The sequence below is a fragment of the Tursiops truncatus genome, chromosome 6 (genome assembly GCF_011762595.2).
Source record: "Tursiops truncatus isolate mTurTru1 chromosome 6, mTurTru1.mat.Y, whole genome shotgun sequence".
Lineage (NCBI taxonomy): Eukaryota > Metazoa > Chordata > Mammalia > Artiodactyla > Delphinidae > Tursiops > Tursiops truncatus.
The window spans coordinates 94,560,249-94,582,787 of record NC_047039.1 but is presented as its reverse complement, the minus strand read 5'-3'; the positions used below and the strand labels follow the sequence as shown (position 1 = coordinate 94,582,787).

Here is a 22,539-nt window from a genome sequence, read left to right as displayed (position 1 = left end):
GCCAAATATACTCCAATAACACCACAGTCTTAAACTCCTTTGTTAGAAACTTTATTAAAAATAAGCGAACACTATTCAACACAAAAGACTAGAAAAAGTAAATCAAATTCAAAAATACAGTGAATCAATAAAAATAAAACAAATTAATGAACTGGAAAAGATATAAATTGGTATAGATAAAAAATGAAAACATGTAATCTTTGAAAAGACGTATAAAGTTGACAAACTTCTAGCAAATAAGATAGAAAGAAAGAGAGAGAAAGAAGAGGAAAGGAAATATAATATAAACAATATTAGGCATGAGAAAGACCATAACTACAGAAAATGAAAGAATATCATAAACTTTATGCATATTAATTTGAAAATATAAATAACCTGAACAATTTTCTAGCAAAATATAAATTACCAAAGTTGGTTCAATAAGAGGTAAGAGATCTGAAGAGCCCCAAACAAAAGAAGAGAATGAAATGACTGTCAAAGATGTATGTCACTCATAAAGAGATGGCGTTATGGAGTTGATTCAGCTTTTCTTTTGTATGTAAACAGTTTTGGAGCACAGGAAAAATAAGCGTTCTTCATTTTTTTTCTAATCCAAATATAGTAGATATTATACCAAAGACGCAAGAGGGAGGAGATATGGGAACATATGTATATGTATAACTGATTCACTTTGTTATAAAGCAGAAACTAACACACCATTGTAAAGCAATTATACTCCAATAAAGATGATAAAAAAACCCCAACAAAGTATATGAATATAAATGTAAACTGCCCTAAGTAAAGTACTAGTGATTTCCACTTTGCCCAGCACCAATATAAAACAAAATGTACACACGTTAGAACCATGCGAGCAAGGGCATGGCTCTGATATGCACAAGTAGCAGTTAACATGGTACCAGCAAAATGAGGGCTGCCTATATTATCAAATTCAGGACTGCAGGAAAGCAATCTACATCGAGACCAGTAGGGATTATCAGAGTATAAGGATGATTCAATAGTAATAAATACTTCAATATACTTGACTCATTTATATATTAAGGAGAAAAAATATGAAGCTGAAAATTACTGAAAAATTATTTGAAAGAATATGCTATCCACTTCAAATTTTCAAAATGCAAATTAAATTTAGATTGGAAGAAAAAATATCCTCTTACTATAACGAAGAGTATTTAACAGACATGAACTATAAAAATTACACTCAAGATGAATCAAAACTACAATGAGGTATCACCTCACACCAGTCAGAATGACCATCATCAAAAAATCTACAAACAATAAATGCTGGAGAGGGTGTGGAGAAAAGGGAACCCTCTTGTACTGTTGGTGGGAATGTAAATTGATACAGCCACTATGGAGAACAGTATGGAGGTTCCTTAAAGAACTAAATATAGAACTACTATATGACCCAGCAATCCCACTACTGGGCATATACCCTGAGAAAACCATAATTCAAAAAGAGTCATGTACCACAGTGTTCACTGCAGCTCTATTTACAATAGCCAGGACATGGAAGCAACCTAAGTGTCCATGGCCAGATGAATGGATAAAGAAGATGTGGCACATATATACAATGGAATATTACTCAGCCATAAAAAGGAACGAAACTGAGTTATTTATAGTGAGGCGGATGGACCTAGAGTCTGTCATACACAGTGAAGTAAGTCAGAAAGAGAAAAACAAATACCATATGCTAACACATATATATGGAATCTAAAAAAAAATGGTTCTGAAGAACCTAGGGTCAGGACGGGAATAAAGATGCAGATGTAGAGAATGGACTTGAGGACATGGGGAGGGGGAAGTGTAAGCTGGGACAAAGTGAGAGAGTGGCATGGACATATATACACTACTACCAAATATAAAATAGATAGCTAGTGGGAAGCAGCCGCATAGCACAGGGAGATCACCTCGGTGCTTTGTGTCCACCTAGAGGGGTGGGATAGGGAGGGTGGGAGGGAAACACAAGCGGGAGGAGATATGGGGATATACGTATATGTATAGCTGATTCACTTTGTTATAAAGCAGAAACTAACACACCATTGTAAAGCAATTATACTCCAATAAAGATGTTAAAAAAAATTACACCAAGATGAAAACATTAGAATCTTTTTTATGAAGTCAGGAATAGGATGAGAATGATGAATATCATTGCTATTATACAACAATGCTCTGAAGAGTCTGGCCAACCAAGTAAGACAAGAAAAAGAAATTACACACACACACACACACACACACACACACACACACACACATGTATGTATGTATATATGCATATAGGAAAGGAAAAAGACAAAACATAATTGTTTTCTGATAATCTAATTGTTGGTCTAGGAAACTCCAAGAGATTCAGTCGAAAAGCCATCAGAAAGAATAAATAGGGTAGCTGCATACAAAATATAAAAAGCAATAGTTTTCTTACATACCAGTAAAAACCAGTTAACATAACTTCCCAATAATCATGACACCCAAAACTCATCTGGTTTCAGATTTTTATGCTGTCACTTGCAACTCCCTACTTGCAGGTGTTAACTTCTCTTTGTATTAGCTGGGACTTGTGTGGTTGCAAGAGAGAGACCAAACTTGAAAAAGCCTTGGCAAAGAGGGATATCAGAAATAGTGGATTTCAAGGCCATCAGGGCTCCACCTCTCACCTCTGCTTCTCTGTACAGAGCTGCTTTCTTTATGTAGCCACTTAGCACTCCCCAAGGGTTATATCTTACAGCTTCAGGTACTGGCAAGAGTCCAACTCTCACTTTCAGTAGAAAAAAAGTCTAAAGGAAGGATTCTGACTGGCCCGAACAACCAACCAAAAGGTGGGCCACTGTACTAACATAATGGCTTCTGCAATAACCATGAGGATTGTAGGAGAAGAATGGTTCCTTAAATAAGGGGTGCTGAGCAGAAAATCGTACTACCTTAGTGTTTAAAAACAAAACAAAACAAAACAACTAAGCTCTGATAGCTTCCTTTTGCCCTTCAGATAAGTTCCAAACTGTTTACCTTGTACGCAGGCCTTTACAATCTGCTTCCACCCTATGGTAGATTGTTTGCAAAGACAGCCACAACCATCTCTCCCCTCCCTGTTCTTACACCCCTTTGCAAGGTGACTCTGCTGCTCCTCCCATCAGGAAGTAGAATCTATTTTCCCACCCTTGGAATCGAGGCTGGCCATGAATTAATTTGGCCAATAGAATGTGGTAGAAATAACAATGTGTGAATTCCAAACCTAGGCTTCAAGGGGTTCTGTTTTCATCTTACAGGTTCTTACAGGTTTGCCTCCATTGTCGTAGTACACGATGTTGCCATGTAAGGAAGCCCAGTTAGACCTCAGGAACGTGTGACTCAGAGACAAGCTGCTTCCCATCTAATATACAGATGACTGTACCCACATGAGTATCCCAAGTGAGACCAGTAGAAGAACCACTTCTAGCTGAGAAAGCCCCGTATCATCATGAGCAAATAAAATGAATGTTCTGTTAAGCCACTAAGTTTTGGGGTGGTTTGTTATGCAGCCACAGATAACTGATACACACCCTATTGCTCTAGCTTAATCTTTTGTTCTCTTTATACTCTGTTTTCCAGCTTCACTGAACTTTGTGACATTCGTAGGAACCACAGGGCTCTTTCATGCTTCCAAGTCTTTGCATATGCTATTTCCTCTGCCTAGAATGTTTTTTCTTCTAACCTTCTCTATTTGGAAAACCTCTATTCCTTGTTTCAGATCTAGCTCAAATTCTGCTGCCTATATAAAAGGCTTCTCCAGCTTCCCTAAGCAAAGTTACTCTCTCACCTGGGATCCCAAGGCACTTAACTTAAATTTTATTATGGCCCTCTCCATATTGCACAGCCTTTTATCTATTTATATGTCTGTCTCTCAAAGTGGACTGAAAGCTTCCTGAATGCAAGAATGACATCTCATACATGACTGGTTCTTCATGCTGAAGACCCTACCAGAAGGCCTGAAATGTATTATAGATACCCAATGAACTGATAAACATGGGTTAAAGCAATGAATTAACCCCGGAGTCAGGAGAACCAAAGCTGACTTAGGATGCAGAACCCTAAGAATCAAGGAGAACCCTTGACTATACCACAAGTTTCAAAGAAAAATCACAGCAAAAGCAATTCCTGAAGAAATGTCAAGTCACAAAATGTATATTCTTTGTACACAAGAAACCGTTCATTCTGGCCCATGTTGCCTGCCTCCTTAGTTTTCTCAGACTGAGTTTTGGTTGATAATTATTCCTCGAGGTCTTAAATTGTTATGAAGACATTGCAGGAAAGTATTTTCCTTCATGAGCCACTCTGAACATCAAATTCACCATGGATTAAAAATTGGGCTTTTTTTTTTTTTTAATTGGCTGCACCAGGTCTTAGTTGTAGCACACAGGATATTTAGTTGCAGCATGCACGTGGGATCTAGTTCCCTGACCAGGGATCGAAGCTGGGCCCCCTGCATTGGGAGCGCAGAGTCTTAACCGCTGGAGCACCAGGGAAGTCCCCAAACTGGGCTTTCTTGATGTGAAAATGACCAAAGAGAAGTAAGAGGTTGTCATGGGGCAGATGACTCCAGGTGGGAAAGAGCAGTATAAGAAGACTGACTTGCTTGGCAAATCCCAAAGTTCTGGAACTATGTAGCAATCCTTGGCAACTGAAAGGATTAGACAAGTAAAACCAAGAATTACTTTGGGGAATGCCTCAAACTCCCCTTTGTGATAATCTTGACTAGGGGATGAAGAAAGTGGAGAAAATGCTTGTGAACTACAAGTACTCTAATAGGAAAAAAAAATGAATTTTGAAGTAACCATTGCTGACAACAAAAATGACTTCATTTTTGCAGTTACTAAATTTCACTTTATTGAGAAAGACAGGTATTGAACTTCAAGATGCTGTATTTTCTGAGTGAGGCTAAGGAATCTGTAGATCAATGAGACAGCAACGTTGAGGGAGATGTATCAGTGAGGATTAGGTCACACTTATGAAGAAAAAAATACCATGTGGAACACACATAGTAGATCACAGAGTGATGAGAGTGTGAGACTGGCAGGGTACACTCTGCTAACTTAGATGACATTTTGAAGTCTGATTTGACTCTTTGCTTTCCTCCTTGAAAAAATAACTAAATTTGAGGTTTACCAGCTGCCAAATAATGATAAACAGCTGTAACCTAGCTTGTTTGCTGCTAGCTATATCTATCTTTAAAGACACACTTAGACTAAAAATACCTTGCACTGAGACCAAAAAATGAGATTAAGACTATGGTCCCTGATGCCACAATTCCTTCTTTTAACAAAAATACTGGCTAATGCTCTAAGAGACTGGCCTCTTTCTTAAGAATTTAATCATTAAAAATATTTAAGTGGCCCATGTGAGACAGAGGATTGAAATATATCTTCTTCCTCATCCATCATTCCTCCAAACAACACAGGTGAAACTAGAAGTGATGATAAGGCACACCCAACTGGACAATCGAGACATTTTCACCACCTGAGATGTATATGTTACCTACGCCATGAAGGTTATGGGGAAATGGGGCTCTTTTCATGGATTCCTGCAGGGAAATGTAAAGTTTCCCAGTAACGGACAACTGTCTTCATAGTGACTTCACAAAGTCTGGAAGACAAGATCCTCTGACCTAGAAAAGGTTAAGGTTAGGGGCTGAAGACATGGTGATGAGGGTCTATGAGAATAGATGAATTTTAAAATTATTATTAATAAAGGTGAAATTGTTACATTTTAATAGATTTATTTGCTTTTTTATTGTGGTAAAATATACATAATATAAAATTTACCATCTTAACCATTTATAAGTGTACCATCCATTGTCATTAAGTACATTCACAATGTTGTGCAACCATCATCACTACTCATTTCCAGAACTTTTTCATCATTCCAAACAGAAACTGTACTCAGTATACCATAACTACATTTCTTCCCCCGTCAGCCCCTGGTAACCTCTATTATACTTTCTGTCTTTACGAACTTGCCTATTCTAGGTACCCTACATAAATGGAATCATACATATTTGCTCTTTTGTGTCTGACTTATTTTACTTAGTATAACACTTTCAAGGTTCAGCCATGCTGTAAGCATGTATCAGTACTTCATTTCTTTTCATTGACAAATAATATTCCATTGTATGGATATGCCACGTTTTGTTCATCCAAATGATGGACATTTGGGTTGTTTGTACATTTTGGCTATGGTGAATAATGCTACAACAAATATTTGTGTACAGGTTTTTGTATAGATATATGTCTTAAATTTTCTTGAGTATATGCCTATGAATGGAATTGCTGGGTGAGAGTAACCCTATGTTTAACTTTTGGGGAACTTCCAGACTTTCCAAAGCAGTTGCATCATTTTGCATTCCCACCAGAAATGTATGAGGGTTCCAATTTCTCCACATCCTCATCAACGCTTGTTATTATCTGTTTTTCTTTTTTTTATCCTAGTCTTCCTACTGAATGTGAAGTAGAATCTCATGTGATTTTGTCTTGCATTTCCCTGCGGTCTAATGAGCATCTTTTCACGTGTTTATTTTCGTCATAATAATGGTTTAATGTCCTTGTCTGCTAATTCTAAAATCTGTGCCAGTTCTGGGTTGGTTTTGATTGATTCATTCTTTAAGTGATATATTGATATTTTCTTGCTCCTTTGCATGTCTGGAAATTTTTGTTTAGTTGCCAGAGATTGTGAATTTTATTTCTTGGGTTCTGGATATTCTTATATTCCTATAAATATTCTTAAGGTTTGTTCTGGGACGTAGTTAAGTTACTTGAAAACTGTTTGACTCTTTTGGGTCTTGCTTTTTCCTAATTAAAAAAAAATTGAGATATAATTACCATATGACACTATATCAGTTTCAGGTGTATAACATAATATTTTGATATTTGTATATATTGCAAAATGATTACCACAATAAATCTAGTCAACACCCATCACCACACATAGTTAAAAATTTTTTTTCTTGTAACGAGAGCTTTTGAGATCTACTCTCTTAGCAACTTTCAAATATACAGTACCATGTTATTAACTATACTCACCATGCTGCACATTACATCCCCAGGCCTTTTGACCACCTTCACCCATTTCAACACTGCTCATTCCCAGCCTCTAGTGACCACCAATCTGTTCTTTGTAGCTAGGAGGATTTTTGTTCTTTGTTTTTAGATTCCACATATAAGTGAGATCATATGGTAATTGTCTTTCTCTGTCTGACTTATTTCATTTAGTATAATGCCCTCAAGGTCCATCCATGTTGTTGCAAACAGCAAGATTTTCTTCCTTTTTATGGCGAATAATATTCCACTGTATCTATACACCACATATTCTTTATCCATTCATCCATCTCTGGGTACTTAGGTTGCTTCTATGTCTTGGCTATTGTAAATAATGCTGCAATGAACACAGGGGTGTACATATCCTTTTGAATTAGTGTTTTCGTTTCCTTTAGATAAAGGATCGCATGATAGTTCTATTTTTAGTTTTTTGAGGAATCTCCATACTCTTTTTCTATAGTGGCTGCACCACTTTACATTTGCTCCAGTAGTGCACAACAGTTCCCTTTTCTCCACATCCTTACCAACACTAGTTAACTCTTGTCTTTTGATAACAGTCATCCTAACAGATGTGAGGTGATAGCTCCCTGCGGGTTTGATTTGCATTTCCCTGATGGTTAGTGATATATAGCACCTTTCCTTGTAGCTGGGTCTTGCTTTTAAGATTTGTTGGGCAGGGTTAGAGCAAAGCTCAGTCTGTGGCTAATTATTCTCCACATTTGATGCAAGACTTTTCTAAAGTCTCTACCCCACGAATCCTGAGGTTTTTCCAGTCTGACTGGTGGGAAGAGGTACTGTTTCCAGTTCTGTGTGAGCTCCAGGTACTATTACCTCTGATTCTTTCAGGCATCTTTTTTTTTTTTTTTTTTTGGCCAGCCTCAGGTAGTTTCCTCACATGCAGATGTTGATCAGTACTCAGCTGAATATTTGAGACAGAATAGCTTCAGTTCTTTCACGTTCTCTTTCTGTGTAGCTCTCTACTTTCGAATATTCTGTTATGACAATTCTAGCCACCTGGGTCTCTCTGGGCTCAGTTCCGTTTCCTCAACTCAGCAAATCTGCTGGGCTCTTCCTGCATGCTCCCTCCCTGCACCACAGCCCTGTAGACTGTTTCAAGGAAGCAAGCTGGGGCACATGTAAGGCTCACCTTGTTTCCCATCTCTCAGAGATCACTGCCCTTCTTTGTGTATTATATAATACCTTGAAAAACATTAGTTATATCATTTGTCTGTTTTTTGGTTGTTTCTGGCAGGAGAGTAAATCTCCTCCAAATTGGTTGGAAGTGAAAGAATTAACTGATTTTTCTCCTGGGCATGGGTTATATGTTCCCACTTCTTCCTATGTATAGTAACTGTTGATTGTATGCTAGAAATTGTGAATTTTACATTATTAAATTCTGGATTTGTCTTATCTTTTCAATGTATGCTATAACTTCTTTCTAGTTGTTCTCATGTCCTCAGCCGCCCTGAGCTCCGATTTCTGTCTCCCTTCAACTCAGCAAGATTGCCAGGCTCAGTTTGGGTTCCCCTTCCTTTCATGCAGTTTAAAAATTGTCTCCAGGCAGAAAGCCTGAGAGGTGGTCAAGCAGCCATCTTAGGGATCAAGTCCTGTGCTGCCTGTTCTGTAGGAAGAGTTATTTCATTATATATTATGCCCAGCTTTCTAGTTGTTACAGCAGGAGAGCAATTCTGGACCCTTCTATTCCCTTATGGCCACAAGTGGAAATTTCAATTCATTTTCTAATCTGCTGGATCATTTTGATTAGTATGTTGTTGCTTTTTCATTTTTATAATTCTTTTCATTCTTTGAACAAACATTTCATACATCCTTAACCTATAATCTACTATCTAAAGTCCCTGGTGTCTAAATCTGTTCTTTGTTGTTTCTATTCATTCTCATTCATGGTGATTTATTTCCTTAAGTGGATAGTGATTTTTTTTTTTTTTAATGACCACACATTTAGTTGGTCTTAATCTGTGAAATATCTGAGCACCTATATTTTGGATGTTTCCCTTCAAAGATTATTAGCATATGACTCTGCAAGGAGCCAGGGTACTGACCAAGAACTTCTTTAGACACTTTCAGGGTCTGCTCCTCAATCAAGGATTCTTCAGTTTAGCTCCCTGCCTCTTCCCTTCTTAATGATGTTATCAACATAAGCCCTGAGGAAGAGCCCTGCCTTTCATATGTGCTTACTGTTCACACTGCTCCTGTTTTGATCCTGTGGATGGCTCCCTTTCTTTCTGCAACTACAGCAGAAAGGCCCCTCACAGTATCTAGGGCACCATGCTGCCAGAAGTAGAAACCTGGATTTCCTATTTCATCTCTTGTTGGTGCCCTAAACACATCACCCAAACCTGGAGATGTCACCTGCCCTTGCGCTTCAGTTATGACTTCTATTTGCAATATCTTCGAATCTATACTTCCAGCTTTAACATTTCCCCCATGTTTTAAGTCCCACCTTCCCAAATGCTTATTCGACATAACCATCTGGTAGACATCTCTATTATCTAAACTCAACATATCCAAATCAAAATACATCTTTCTGTTCTGACTCTACAAGTCCAAGAAATTTCCCTTCTATTCACAACCCTCAAACATTTCAAGTTGGAAGAGATTCTAAGGGTTCATTTTACAACTGGGGAAATTGAGGACCAAGAATACTAAATACATTTTTCCTCATCACCTCCAATTAATTGCTCTATAATATTATGTTTCTTATGTTCCTTCCTGTTCAAAAAAACTCAGTGTTTCCCTTTCACCTAACCCTTAAGACATTTGCAGATCTTATGGTCAGAGTGTTTTTATTATAACGGTCCCTTCTCTGCTGCCCGCCCCCCCAATAATCCTTCAAATAAAATCTCTCCTTACAAACAAACACAAAAACAAAACAAAACAAAACTTCAATGGTTTCCCAACGTTCACAAGATTTCAGCTTGCCATTTAAGGGTTGTCAAAATCCAGTTTTATAGTCCACTACTCCCATATATGAAACCTCTGGTGCAGGCAAGTGGGTCTATCCCTCTAAATTTTACTCTTCCTTATGTGACTCAGCCTAGAAGACCGTTGTCTTCAATTCTGTTGAAACCCTACCTCTCCCTCAAAATACAGTTTAAATATCAATTCCTTTGCTAGTCTCAACAAACTGAAATTAATTTCTCCATCTGAATATTTTTGGCATTTCTGATCTATAAATTCCGAGAACACGTATTAAATTCTGTTTTGTACTGTGGACATATTTCTTTCTATTTTATGGTCTTTCAAAGTTTCCTCAGGCAGAAAGTACCTGTTCCGTGTTCCCCACAATACTTAGCACAGTGCCTGGCACATGGAAGCTCAGTGAAGTTGACCAAAAGGAGAAGTAAACTTAAGGGTTTCTTACCTTGGTGATGTCTGTGTGATCTTTGAGCCCATTGGTCATACACCAATATCGCCACACATTCAGGGCATACCGTGTTGCTTTGGTCGTATTTGGGCTTACTGCACTGGTACACAGATCATTCAAGTCATCATTCATATTAAATACAGGAAATTTGTTGAGCTTAGTAGAATAGGCTAGAAACAAAAACAATAAAAGGCATTAAAATAATTTGCCATTCCCTCCTTCACAGAATTGTATCTTTGGATCATGTTAAATAGGAGAAAACTCCTAAGAGATATAACACGTTAAAAAATGAAATTTCTATCAAGTATACATAAATTAGAATAAATACAGTAGGGAACAATGTTTATAGCATGAAATCGATATAGTAACCATGCATTTAATCCCAACAATTTTGCCATATGTATTAACTGATATACTAATGCAGGCATTACAATAATAGAAGGGAAAAAATGAATGCAGAAAAACAAAGAATGTTCTATCTAAAATTTGCACTGTAAAAAAATAGCATTTATGTTAACAACAACGACAAAAGGATAGAAAGAAAGGAAGACAAGTTATACATCCTTTCTTTTTTCCTTAGCACATGAAGAGCTGTTACTTCTCTGCAACATATAGTCTCAAATATCTTATTTGTCATCCTGGACAGTGCTGAATTAAATGGTATTAGCATATTTCTTTATTTCTTTTCACAAATTGATAAAGAGAGAGAGATTTCAACCCTGACTCCACAACCCATCAGCTAGCTTAGAGTCAGAATGGAAGGTCAAGTAGAATATCAGGGAAAGAGTGGGATACTCCAGAGAGGCTCACATTGTCTCAGAGAAGAGCAAACAGATTTTAAATTGCAATTGTCGCTGCAGCCTGTGGATCAAAAACCACATTCACAGAAAGATGGACAAGATGAAAAGGCAGAGGGCTATGTACCAGATGAAGGAACAAGATAAAACCCCAGAAAAACAACTAAATGAAGTGGAGATAGGCAACCTTCCAGAAAAAGAATTCAGAATAATGATATTGAAGATGATCCAGGACCTCGGAAAAAGAATGGAGGCAAAGATGGAGAAGATGCAAGAAATGTTTAACAAAGACCTAGAAGGATTAAAGAACAAACAAACAGAGATGAACAATACAATAACTGAAATGAAAACTACACTAGAAGGAGTCAATAGCAGAATAACTGAGGCAGAAGAAAGGATAAGTGACCTGGAAGACAGAATGGTGGAATTCACTGCTGCAGAACAGAATAAAGAAAAAAGAATGAAAATAAATGAATACAGCCTAAGAGACCTCTGGGACAACATTAAATGCAACAATATTCGCATTATAGGGGTCCCAGAAGGAGAAGAGAGAGAGAAAGGACCCGAGAAAATACTTGAAGAGATTATAGTCGAAAACTTCCCTAACATGGGAAAGAAAATAGCCACCCAAGTCCAGGAAGCACAGCGAGTCCCATACAGGATAAAAGGATAAACCCAAGGAGAAACATGCCAAGACACATAGTAATCAAACTGGCAAAAGTTACAGAGAAAGAAAAATTATTGAAAGCAGCAAGGGAAAAATGACAAATAACATACAAGGGAACTCCCATAAGGTTAACAGCTGATTTCTCAGCAGAAACTCTACAAGCCAGAAGGGAGTGGCATGATATACTTAAAGTGATGAAAGGAAAGAACCTACAACCAAGAATACTCTACCCAGCAAGGATCTCATTCAGATTCGATGGAGAAATCAAAAGCTTTACAGACAAGCAAAAGCTATGAGAATTCAGCACCACTAAACCAGCTCTACAACAAATGCTAAAGGAACTTCTCTAAGTGGGAAACACAAGAGAAGAAAAGGACCTACAAAAACAAACCCAAAACAATTAAGAAAATGCTCATAGGAACATACATATCGATAGTTAACCTTAAATGTGAATGGATTAAATGCTCCAACCAAAAGACACAGGCTTGCTGAATGGATACAAAAACAAGACCCATATATATGCTGTTTAAAAGAGACCCACTTCAGACCTAGGGACACATACAGACTGAAAGTGAGGGGATGGAAAAAGATATTCCATGCCAATGGAAATCAAAAGAAAGCTAGAGTAGCAATACTCATATCAGATAAAATAGGCTTTAAAATAAAGAATGTTACAAGAGACAAAGAAGGACACTACATAATGATCAAGGGATCAATCCAAGAAGAAGATATAACAATTAGAAATATATATGTGCCCAACATAGGAGCACCTCAATACATAAGGCAACTGCTAACAGCTCTAAAAGAGGAAATTGACAGTAACACAATAATAGTGGGGGACTTTAACACCTCACTTACACCAATGGACAGATCATCCAAAATGAAAATAAATAAGGAAATGGAAGCTTTAAATGACACAATAGACCAGATAGATTTAATTGATATTTATAGGACATTCCATCCAGAAACAGCAGATCACACTTTCTTCTCAAGTGCGCATGGAACATTCTCCAGGATAGATCACATCTTGGGTCACAAATCAAGCCACAGTAAATTTAAGAAAATTGAAATCATATCAAGCATCTATTCTGACCACAATGCTATGAGATTAGAAATGAATTACAGGGAAGAAAATGTAAAAAACACAAACACATGGAGGTTAAACAATACATTACTAAATAGCCAAGAGATCACCAAAGAAATCAAAGAGGAAATCAAAAAATACCTAGAGACAAATGACAATGAAAACGCGATGATCCAAAACCTATGGGATGCAGCAAAAGCAGTTCTGAGAGGGAAGTTTATAGCTATACAAGCCTACCTCAAGAAACAAGAAAAATCTCAAATAAACAATCTAATCTTACACCTAAAGGAAATAGAGAAAGAAGAACAAACAAAACCCAAAGTCAGCAGAAGGAAAGAAATCATAAAGATCAGAGCAGAAATAAATGAAATAGAAACAAAGAAAACAATAGCAAGGATCAATAAAACTAAAAGCTGGTTCTTTGAGAAGATAAACAAAATTGATAAACCTTTTAGCCAGACTCTTCAAGAAAAAGAGGGAGAGGACTCAAATCAATAAAATTAGAAATGAAAAAGGAGAAGTTACAACAGACACCGCAGAAATACAAAGCATCCTAAGAGACTACTACAAGCAACTGTATGCCAATAAAATGGACAACCTGGAAGAAATGGACAAATTCTTAGAAAGGTATAGCTTTCCAAGACTGAACCAGGAAGAAATAGAAAATATGAACAGACCAATCACAAGTAATGAAATTGAAACTGTGATTAAAAATCTTCCAACAAACAAAAGTCCAGGACGAGATGGCTTCACAGGTGAATTCTATCAAACATTTAGAGAAGAGCTAACACCCATCCATCTCAAACTCTTCTAAAAAATTGTAGAGGAAGGAACACTCCCAAACTCATTCTACGAGGCAACCATCACCCTGATACCAAAACCAGACAAAGATACTCCAAAAAAAGAAAATTACAGACCAATATCACTGATGCATATAGATGCAAAAATCCTCAACAAAATACTAGCAAACAGAATCCAACAACACATTAAAAGGATCATACACCATGATCAAGTGGGATTTATCCCAGGGATGCAAGGATTCTTCAATATACATAAATCAATCAATGTGAAAAACCATATTAACATATTGAAGAATAAAAACCATATGATCATCTCAATAGATGTAGAAAAAGCTTTTGACAAAATTCAACACCCAATTATGATAAAAACTCTCCAGAAAGTGGGCATAGAGGGAACCTACCTCAACATAATAAAGGCCATATATGACAAACCCACAGCAAATATATCATTCTCAATGGTGAAAAACTGAAAGCATTTTCTCTAAGATCAGGAACAAGACAGGGATTTCCACTCTCACCACTATTATTCAACATAGTTTTGGAAGTCCTAGCCACGGCAATCAGAGAAGAAAAAGAAATAAAAGGAATCCAAATTGGAAAAGAGGAAGTAAAACTGTCACTGTTTGCAGATGACATGATACTATACATAGAGAATCCTAAAGATGCCACCAGAAAACTACTAGAGCTAAGCAATGAATTTGGTAGAGCAGCAGGATACAAAATTAATGCATAGAAATCTCTTGCATTCCTATACACTAAAGATGAGAAATCTGCAAGAGAAATCAAGGCAACACTCCCATTTACCATTGCAACAAAAAGAATAAAATACCTAGGAATAAACCTACCTAGGGAGACAAAAGACCTGTATGCAGAAAACTCTAAGACACTGATGAAAGAAATTAAAGATGATACCAACAGATGGAGAGATATACCATGTTCTTGGACTGGAAGAATCAATATTGTGAAAATGACTATACTACCAAAAGCAATCTACAGATTCAATGCAATCCCTATCAAATTACCACTGGCATTTTTTACAGAACTAGAACAAAAAATCTTAAAATTTGTTTGGAGACACAAAAGACCCCAAGTAGACAAAGCAGTCTTGAGGGGAAAAAACGGAGCTGGAGGAATCAGACTCCTGGACTTCAGACTATACTACAAAGCTACAGTAATCAAGACAATATGGTACTGGCACAAAAACAGAAACATAGATCAATGGAACAAGATAGCCCAGAGATAAACCCACACACCTATGGTCAACTCACCTATGACAAAGGAGGTAAGGATATGCAATGGAGAAAAGACGGTCTCTTCAATAAGTGGTGCTGGGAAAACTGGACAGCTACCAGTTTTCATTTTAAAAGAATGAAATTAGAACACTCCCTAACACCATACACAAAAATAAACTCAAAATAGATTAGAGACCTAAATGTAAGACTGGATACTATAAAACTCTTAGAGGAAAACATAGGAAGAACACTCTTTGACATAAATCACAGCAAGATCTTTTTTGACCCACCTCCTAGAGTAATGGAAATAGAAACAAAAACAAGTGGGACCTAATGAAACTTAAAAGCTTTTGCACAGCAAAGGAAACTATAAACAAGATGAAAAGACAACCCTCAGAGTGGGAGAAAATATTTGCAAATGAATCAATGGACAAAGGATTTATCTCCAAAATATATAAACAGCTCATGCTACTCCGTATCAAAAAAAAAAATGCAATTCAAAAATGGAGGGAAGACCTAAATAGACATTTCTCCAAAGAAGACATACAGATGGCCAAGAGGCATGTGAAAAGCTGCTCAACACCACTAATTATTAGAGAAATGCAAATCAAAACTACAATGAGGTATCACCTCACACTGGTCAGAATGGGCACCACCAGAAAATCTACAAACAACAAATACTGGAGAGGGTGTGGAGAAAAGGGAACCCTCTTGCACTGTTGGTGGGAATGTAAATTGATACAGCCACTATGGAGAACGGTATGGAGGTTCCTTAAAAAACTAAATCTTGAATTACCATATGATCCAGCAATCCCATTACTGGGCATATACCCAGAGAAAACCATAATTCAAAAAGACACATGCACCCCAATGTTCACTGCAGCACTATTTACAATAGCCAGGTCATGGAAGCAACCTAAATGCCCATCGACAGATAAATGGATAAAGAAGATGTGGTACATATATACAATGGAATATTACTCAGCGATAAAAAGGAACGAAATTGGGTCATTTGTAGAGATGTGGATGGATCTAGAGTCTGTCATACAGAGTGAAGTAAGTCAGAAAGAGAAAAACAAATATTGTATGTTAACATACATATATGTGGATATATGTGCATATATGTGGAACCTAGAAAAATGGTACAGATGAACTGGTTTGCAGGGCAGAAATTGAGACACAGATGTAGAGAACAAACGTATGGACACCAAAGTGGGAAAGCGGTGCAGGGTGTGGGGTGTGTGTGATGAATTGGGAGATTGGGATTGACATGTATACACTGATGTGTATAAAATTGATGACTAATAAGGACCTGCTGTATAAAAAACAGATAAAATAAAATTCAAAAATTAAAAAAAAAAGGGTCTCTCCCTCCTAGGAGTAGGGTTCATGCCATGCTCCCTTGCAACCCTTCCTCCTCCCCCCTCCACCTCCTTGGTATTGATGAGGTCTGGGCTACAAAAAGAAAAAAAAAATGCAATTGTCAAATTACTTCAGATGAAGACTGGTGTTCCTCAATGTGTCCACTTTAAATACTAGTCATCAGAGTAAATCCACAACCATTAGCTGGCCATGTTTCATACTCTGTAATCCACTAACACTGGGCTTAAACTGTTGAAATTGTTGTCTTTGGATAGAAAAAAAAAAATCAAGGTAAACCATCTCACAGTGAAAACAATGCCAACTTGTACTTTTTCTAATGGTTCTGACCCTCTCTGGAATGTTTCTGTATTCAAACCAGGCACAGAAAGGCTGAGAAATAGCAAAATGAGTTAAGGCATTACCAAGGTGATATACAAAGTGGTTTCATCTAACTCACCTCATCTTTCTCTGCTCCCACTCAGGAACTCCAAACCACCAGCCTCTTGTTGTTCTCTAGCCTCTGCCTGTGCCCAGGACACCCACATCACACCTTCCCTACCCTTAGCCTGAGAAATCCCTCCATGGTCTTTGTACCAATCAAACAGTATCTTTTTTCAATTCCAATTCCAATTGCAAACTCACATCTATGTGATCTTTCCCCATACAAACCCAACTCCCTTATTCTCTCCTTCAGTATGAGCCCTAGATTTGCTTTATTATTCCTTGGAACTAATAATCTAATTGTGCCCAGAAGATCTCTTCAACTGGTTTATATGCTCCTTAAGACTCTGTCTTCACCCTTTAAGTCTGCTTTGACCTGCTGAACACACAATCTGCTTTAATAAATGCTTATAGCAAGAGAGCAGTAAACAGTGCTAGAAATGCTTTCCAAAGCAACTGAGTCATGCAGGCATATTGCTCTTACCACCCTCCTAAGCTGACATAACTCACATTATTGCTGGGACTTGCTTGATATTAATGAAAGGATTCTAGTATAAAATTTACTATCATTGCCTCTAGCACTAACTGAATGCTTACTACATGCCAAGAGTTATGTAAATTATCTGTAGTCTCTAAGCAACTTTATACCTATTTTACAGGTAAGGAAACTGAACCTCACACATTTAGTAACTTCATACATCACTCATCCAATATTTACTGAGGTACTCTCTCTGTACCAGGCACTGTGCTGTCCCAAGTCATGGAGTTGGCAAGTAATAAAGCCACAGTTTGCACCTGGGTCCTGCTGACTCTATGCCCTGGTCACTACAGCAAAGGAATCAGGTACTATAGGGATAAAATGCTTAGTAAGGAATACAGTTTAGATATTAGCCACCTGTGCTTCTGAAAAATATCCTTGCCTCCCAAATTTACTCAGATTAACCTTCATAAGTCTGATTTAGTTAAACAACCACTATAGCTTTTAAAAACAACAACAACAAAATGATTTATTTGCAACACAGCCTAGTCCCCATCATTTTATTTTTTTGGCTGCTGCGGGGCTTGTGGCATCTTAGTTCCCTGAGCAGGGATGGAACCTGGGCCCTCGGCAGGGAAAGCAGGAGTCCTAACCACTGAACCACCAGGGAATTCCCCCCATTACTTTAATATGCAGAGGAGTAGAAAAGAGTCACACTGCAAGATAGGATGACTAAGTTTAATTATTACATTAAATAATTAAACGACCTTAACTAATATATTTTTTTATCACAGGACAGAGACGGTACACTGAAAATGGAAACCAATGTCCTAGTATATAGAGAAACAGGGAAAGAATGCTTGTACAGTTACATAATGGGAAAGAAATTTGTGAAAATGAAATGACATATACGATTCCTTCATGATTGTATTTAAGGATTATGTTTATTTAACTGCTTTTTAAAATTTTTGAGAAAAAGTTCTAGTGTTACAGTGCTGAGGACATTTTTAGGAGAGTATATTGATGGAGAAACAAACAAAAGTAAGAACTTATAACTGAATACAGGGAAAAGAAGGGACTACTAAAGGAGGATTTGAATTTTTTTCCTCACTAGAAAACAGGCAAACTCTGAGCTGAAAGTTAGGAAGAGCAGGCCGTGGGAGTGGGAGGGGACTATGGGATCATGGCAGTGTAACCTAAGGACAGCCAGATCTGAATGATTATCCTGCTTTCTATACGTAGCTGCCACTTACATCATTTACAGGACAGTGTGTAAAGTGAGGGAATCTGCTGTGGAAGGCTACCCTCAAGGTCAGAGAGAAAAGGGGCATTGCCTCAGATAACTCTGGGCAGCCCCATTGGACAGAGAGGGAAAAAAGGAAAGCAGCTACAAAAAGCAAGAAATCCCCAAATGTACACCATCTCTCAGGTAGCACCTTCCCTGTGTCTAATCTGAGAGAGTTCCTGGCTTCCCAGCCTGTTTTCCTTTCATATACCCTGCAGGGAAGCTTATTCATGGGCTCTTCTTTGTCCACTCATTCAGCTAGGTGAAGTCCACCTGCAGAACCCTGTGCTTAACTATTACCTGCAAAAGTGAGCTCTGCCCAGGTTCAAACAGGAACCTTGAATAATGTCTAAGGAAATCCCTATAAGCTATCAATAATGATAAATCTAGACTTTCATTTTAAAATGTGAACATACAAACAAGCATCACTTGGCAACTGGGGAAAACTAAAAGCATGGAAGTTACCACATTACACAAGCAGAGCAACTAATTTCACATCCCCTATCCTCCCCCTGAAAACAGACTTAATTCAGAAAACCAAAGAAAAAATTTAAAAGATAGATACATATATTTGAGAGGATAATGCATCCTTAAAACAAGAACAGCTTTCATTGTAGAACAAGGAAGATCCTGGAAACTTTAAATGATTGAAAAAACATATTTTAAAAATTCTGAGAAGAGCTGAGTATGAGAATGAACACGGCTAAAGGACAAATTAGTGATTAGGAAGGAATTTTCCCTGAAGGGCAGGCAAAGTAATAAAAAAACTGATAATTATGTGAGTGAAGTTAAGAAGCATGGAAGACAGACTATGGAGAAACAAAATCCATCTTATAAGAATTCAAGAGAAAAGGTTATAAGAGGATAGGATAAAATAATCAAAGATATAATATATGAAAAGTTCTGTTAATCAAAGAAAGATTTTAATCTTTAGGGTGTTAAGGTTCATGAACTGTCAAAGAGACACATTGAAAAGACACATATATAAACATATCTTGGTGAAATTTCCAAAATCTAAGAACGAAAAGAAAATTCTATAATCTTTCTGGTAGGGGGGAAAAAGCCATCAGCAGAATAACAAGAATTAGATTTTTCATCTGTGATACTAAAAAACAATGACTCAGTCTCCTCAGAGCTGTGAGGGAAAAGGACCATAAGTGAAGAATTCTAATACCTAGCTAAAGTATCATTCAAAGCAAAAGAAAGATATTTTCAGTCATGAAAGAAGTAGCATCCAAGCACCCTTTCTTAAAAAAAAAAAGTTAGTCGTGGATATTTGCAAACAAAATGAAAAATGAATCAAAGAAAGGGAAAGATACTGGGTACAAGGTATAGTAAGAAGCAAAAAATTACTTCTAACACTGAGTAATGTAGCAAGTGAGCTCAATACAATTGTTAAGAAAAGACTGTGAAAAGAGATGGGGTGTGATAGAACAAAATCTTGAACTAAAATTCCCCATAATTTCAATAAAATAAGGGAAAAGGGGAGAGGAAAGATAGAAAAAATATGATTAAGATCTCATCCTCTTTGGAAAGGATAAAAAGCAAAGAGGAAAAAAGAAGGGAGAGATTACCAATGTTAATTCATTTTTATATTAAAAATATGTGTTTAAATCTGTTAAAAACAAAAGAAACAACTATTAGAATGGATATAGGATTTTCAAGTAAGAGTAAATAAAGGAGTATCAGCAGAAAAAGAGTTAAAAACGAAAATCCAACATCTGCAATCTATCAAGCAAAACTTGGGACAAGTTAACAAACAAAATAAAGAACGAAGAAAGAAAGCATGATGTAAAGAAGACGTACATATGGGCAACAGGCACATGAAAAGACTCTCAGTAACACTAATCGTCAGGGAAATGCAAATCAAAACCACAATGAGATATCACCTCACACCTGTCAGAATGGCTCTTATCAAAAAGACAAGAAATAACAAGTGTTGGTGAGGATGTGGAGAAAAGGGAACCATTGTGCACTGCTGGTGGGAATGAAAATTGGTGCAGCTACTGTGGAAAAGAATATGAAGTTTCCTCAAAAAATTAAAAATAGATCTACAGTATGATCTAGCAATTCTACTGTTAGTAGAAATTCAATCTAGTCGAAGAAAACAAAAACACTTATTTGAAAAAATATATACAACCCTATGTTCATTGCAGCACTATTTACAATAACCAAGATATGGAAATAACCTAAGTGTCCACTGATGGATGAATGGATAAAGAAGGTTTCTCTGTGTGTGTGTGTAATACTACTCAGCCATAAAAAAAAAAGGTAATGTTGCCATTTATGACAACATAGATGGACCTTGAGGGTATTATGCTAAGTGAAAAAAGCCTGTGAAAAACAAATACTGTATGATCTCACTTATATGTGGAACCTAAAAAGCAAAACAAACAAACAAGACAAAAACCAAAACCCAGACTCATAGATACACAGAACAGACTGGTGGTTGCCAGAGGGGAGGGAGGTAGGGGGGTTGTGAAATGGGTGAAGGGGATCAAGAAGTACAAACTTCTGGGGGACTTCCCTGGTGGCACAGTGGTTAAGAATCCGCCTGCCAATGCAGGGGACACGGGTTCGAGTCCTGGTCAGGGAAGATCCCACATGTTGCAGAGCAACTAAGTCCTTGCACTACCACTACTGAGCCTGTGCTCTAGAGCCCGTGAGCCACAACTACTGAGCCCGCGTGCCACAACTACTGAAGCCTGTGTGCCTAGAGCCTGGGCTCTGCAACAAGAGAAGCCACCGCACTGAGAAGCCTGTGCACTGCAATGAAGAGTAGCCCCCACTCGCCACAACTAGAGAAAGCCCATGTGCAGCAACGAAGACCTAACGCAGCCAAAAGTACATAAATAAATGAATAAATTTATATTAAAAAAATAAAGTACAGCATGGGGAATATAGTCAATAATATTGTATTAACTTTGTATGATGACAGATGACTGTGGTGATCATTTTGTAATGTATACAAATGTTGAATTACTATCTTGTACACCTCAAGTTAATATAATATTGAATGTCAACTATACTTCAATTTAAAAAATGTTGTCAGTCTACATAAGAAACAAAACTCAGCTATATATGTTCTTTACACATAGGAATTAATAGGGTATAAAAGTTGAAAGCAAAAGAATAAAAAAAAAAAGGGTATACCATGTGAACAATAAAGAAAGGAACGCTGGTATAGCTATACAGTATCAGACAAAACAGACTTTAAGGCAAGAAGCATTCATTACCAGAAATAAAAAGAGATGTTTTAAAATTCAACAGAGAGATACAACAATCCTAAATTTGTATGGACTTAACAATACAGCCTCAAAATATAAAAAGCAAAACTTGAAAGAATTTAAAAAAGAAATAGGCAAAACTACAACTAAGGTTTTAATACATCATTTTACATACCTGACAGAACAAGCAGACAAAAAATTGTACAGATATAGAAGATACGAATGATGCAAGCAACAAACTGGATGTAATTGATATACAAAGAACAACATAACAATGGCAGAATAGACATTCTTTTCAAAGGTACATGATACTTTTTTAAAAATTGAAATATAGTTGATGTATAATATTATGTTAGTGTCAAGTGTACTACATAGTGATTTGACAACTGCATACATTATAAAATGATCACAAAGTTATTACCACATTACTGACTATATTCTTTATGCTGTATATTACACCCCTGTGGCTTCTTTGTTTTATAACTGGGGTTTGTACCTCTTAACCTCCTTCACCTATTTCACTGCAGCCTCTATCCTCCTCCTCTCTGGAAGCTACCCATTTGCTTTCTGTATCTATGAGTGTTTTTGTTTTTTGTTTGCTTGTTTGTTTTGTTTTTAGATTCCACATGTGAGATCACACGGTATTTGTCCTTTTCTGACTTATTTCACTTAGCATAATATCCTCTAGATCCATCTATGTTGTAGCAAATGTCAAGAATT

The 22,539-nt window shown here is 37.0% G+C and overlaps 1 protein-coding gene across 3 annotated transcripts in view; it reads right to left on the bottom strand.

The window, feature by feature from the left end:
- The window catches only part of KIAA1958 (KIAA1958 ortholog), a 178,186-nt gene that overhangs the window by 10,172 nt on the left and 145,475 nt on the right, over nucleotides 1-22,539 (bottom strand). For 2 of the 3 annotated variants that reach the window (XM_019946452.3, XM_019946451.2), the window contains one exon: nucleotides 10,444-10,616. In XM_019946452.3, coding sequence (XP_019802011.1) covers nucleotides 10,444-10,616 — 173 coding nt within the window. Of the gene's footprint in view, nucleotides 1-4,498; nucleotides 6,816-10,443; nucleotides 10,617-22,539 lie in introns of those variants that run through there. The other variant, XM_073806413.1, reaches the window with a different exon arrangement.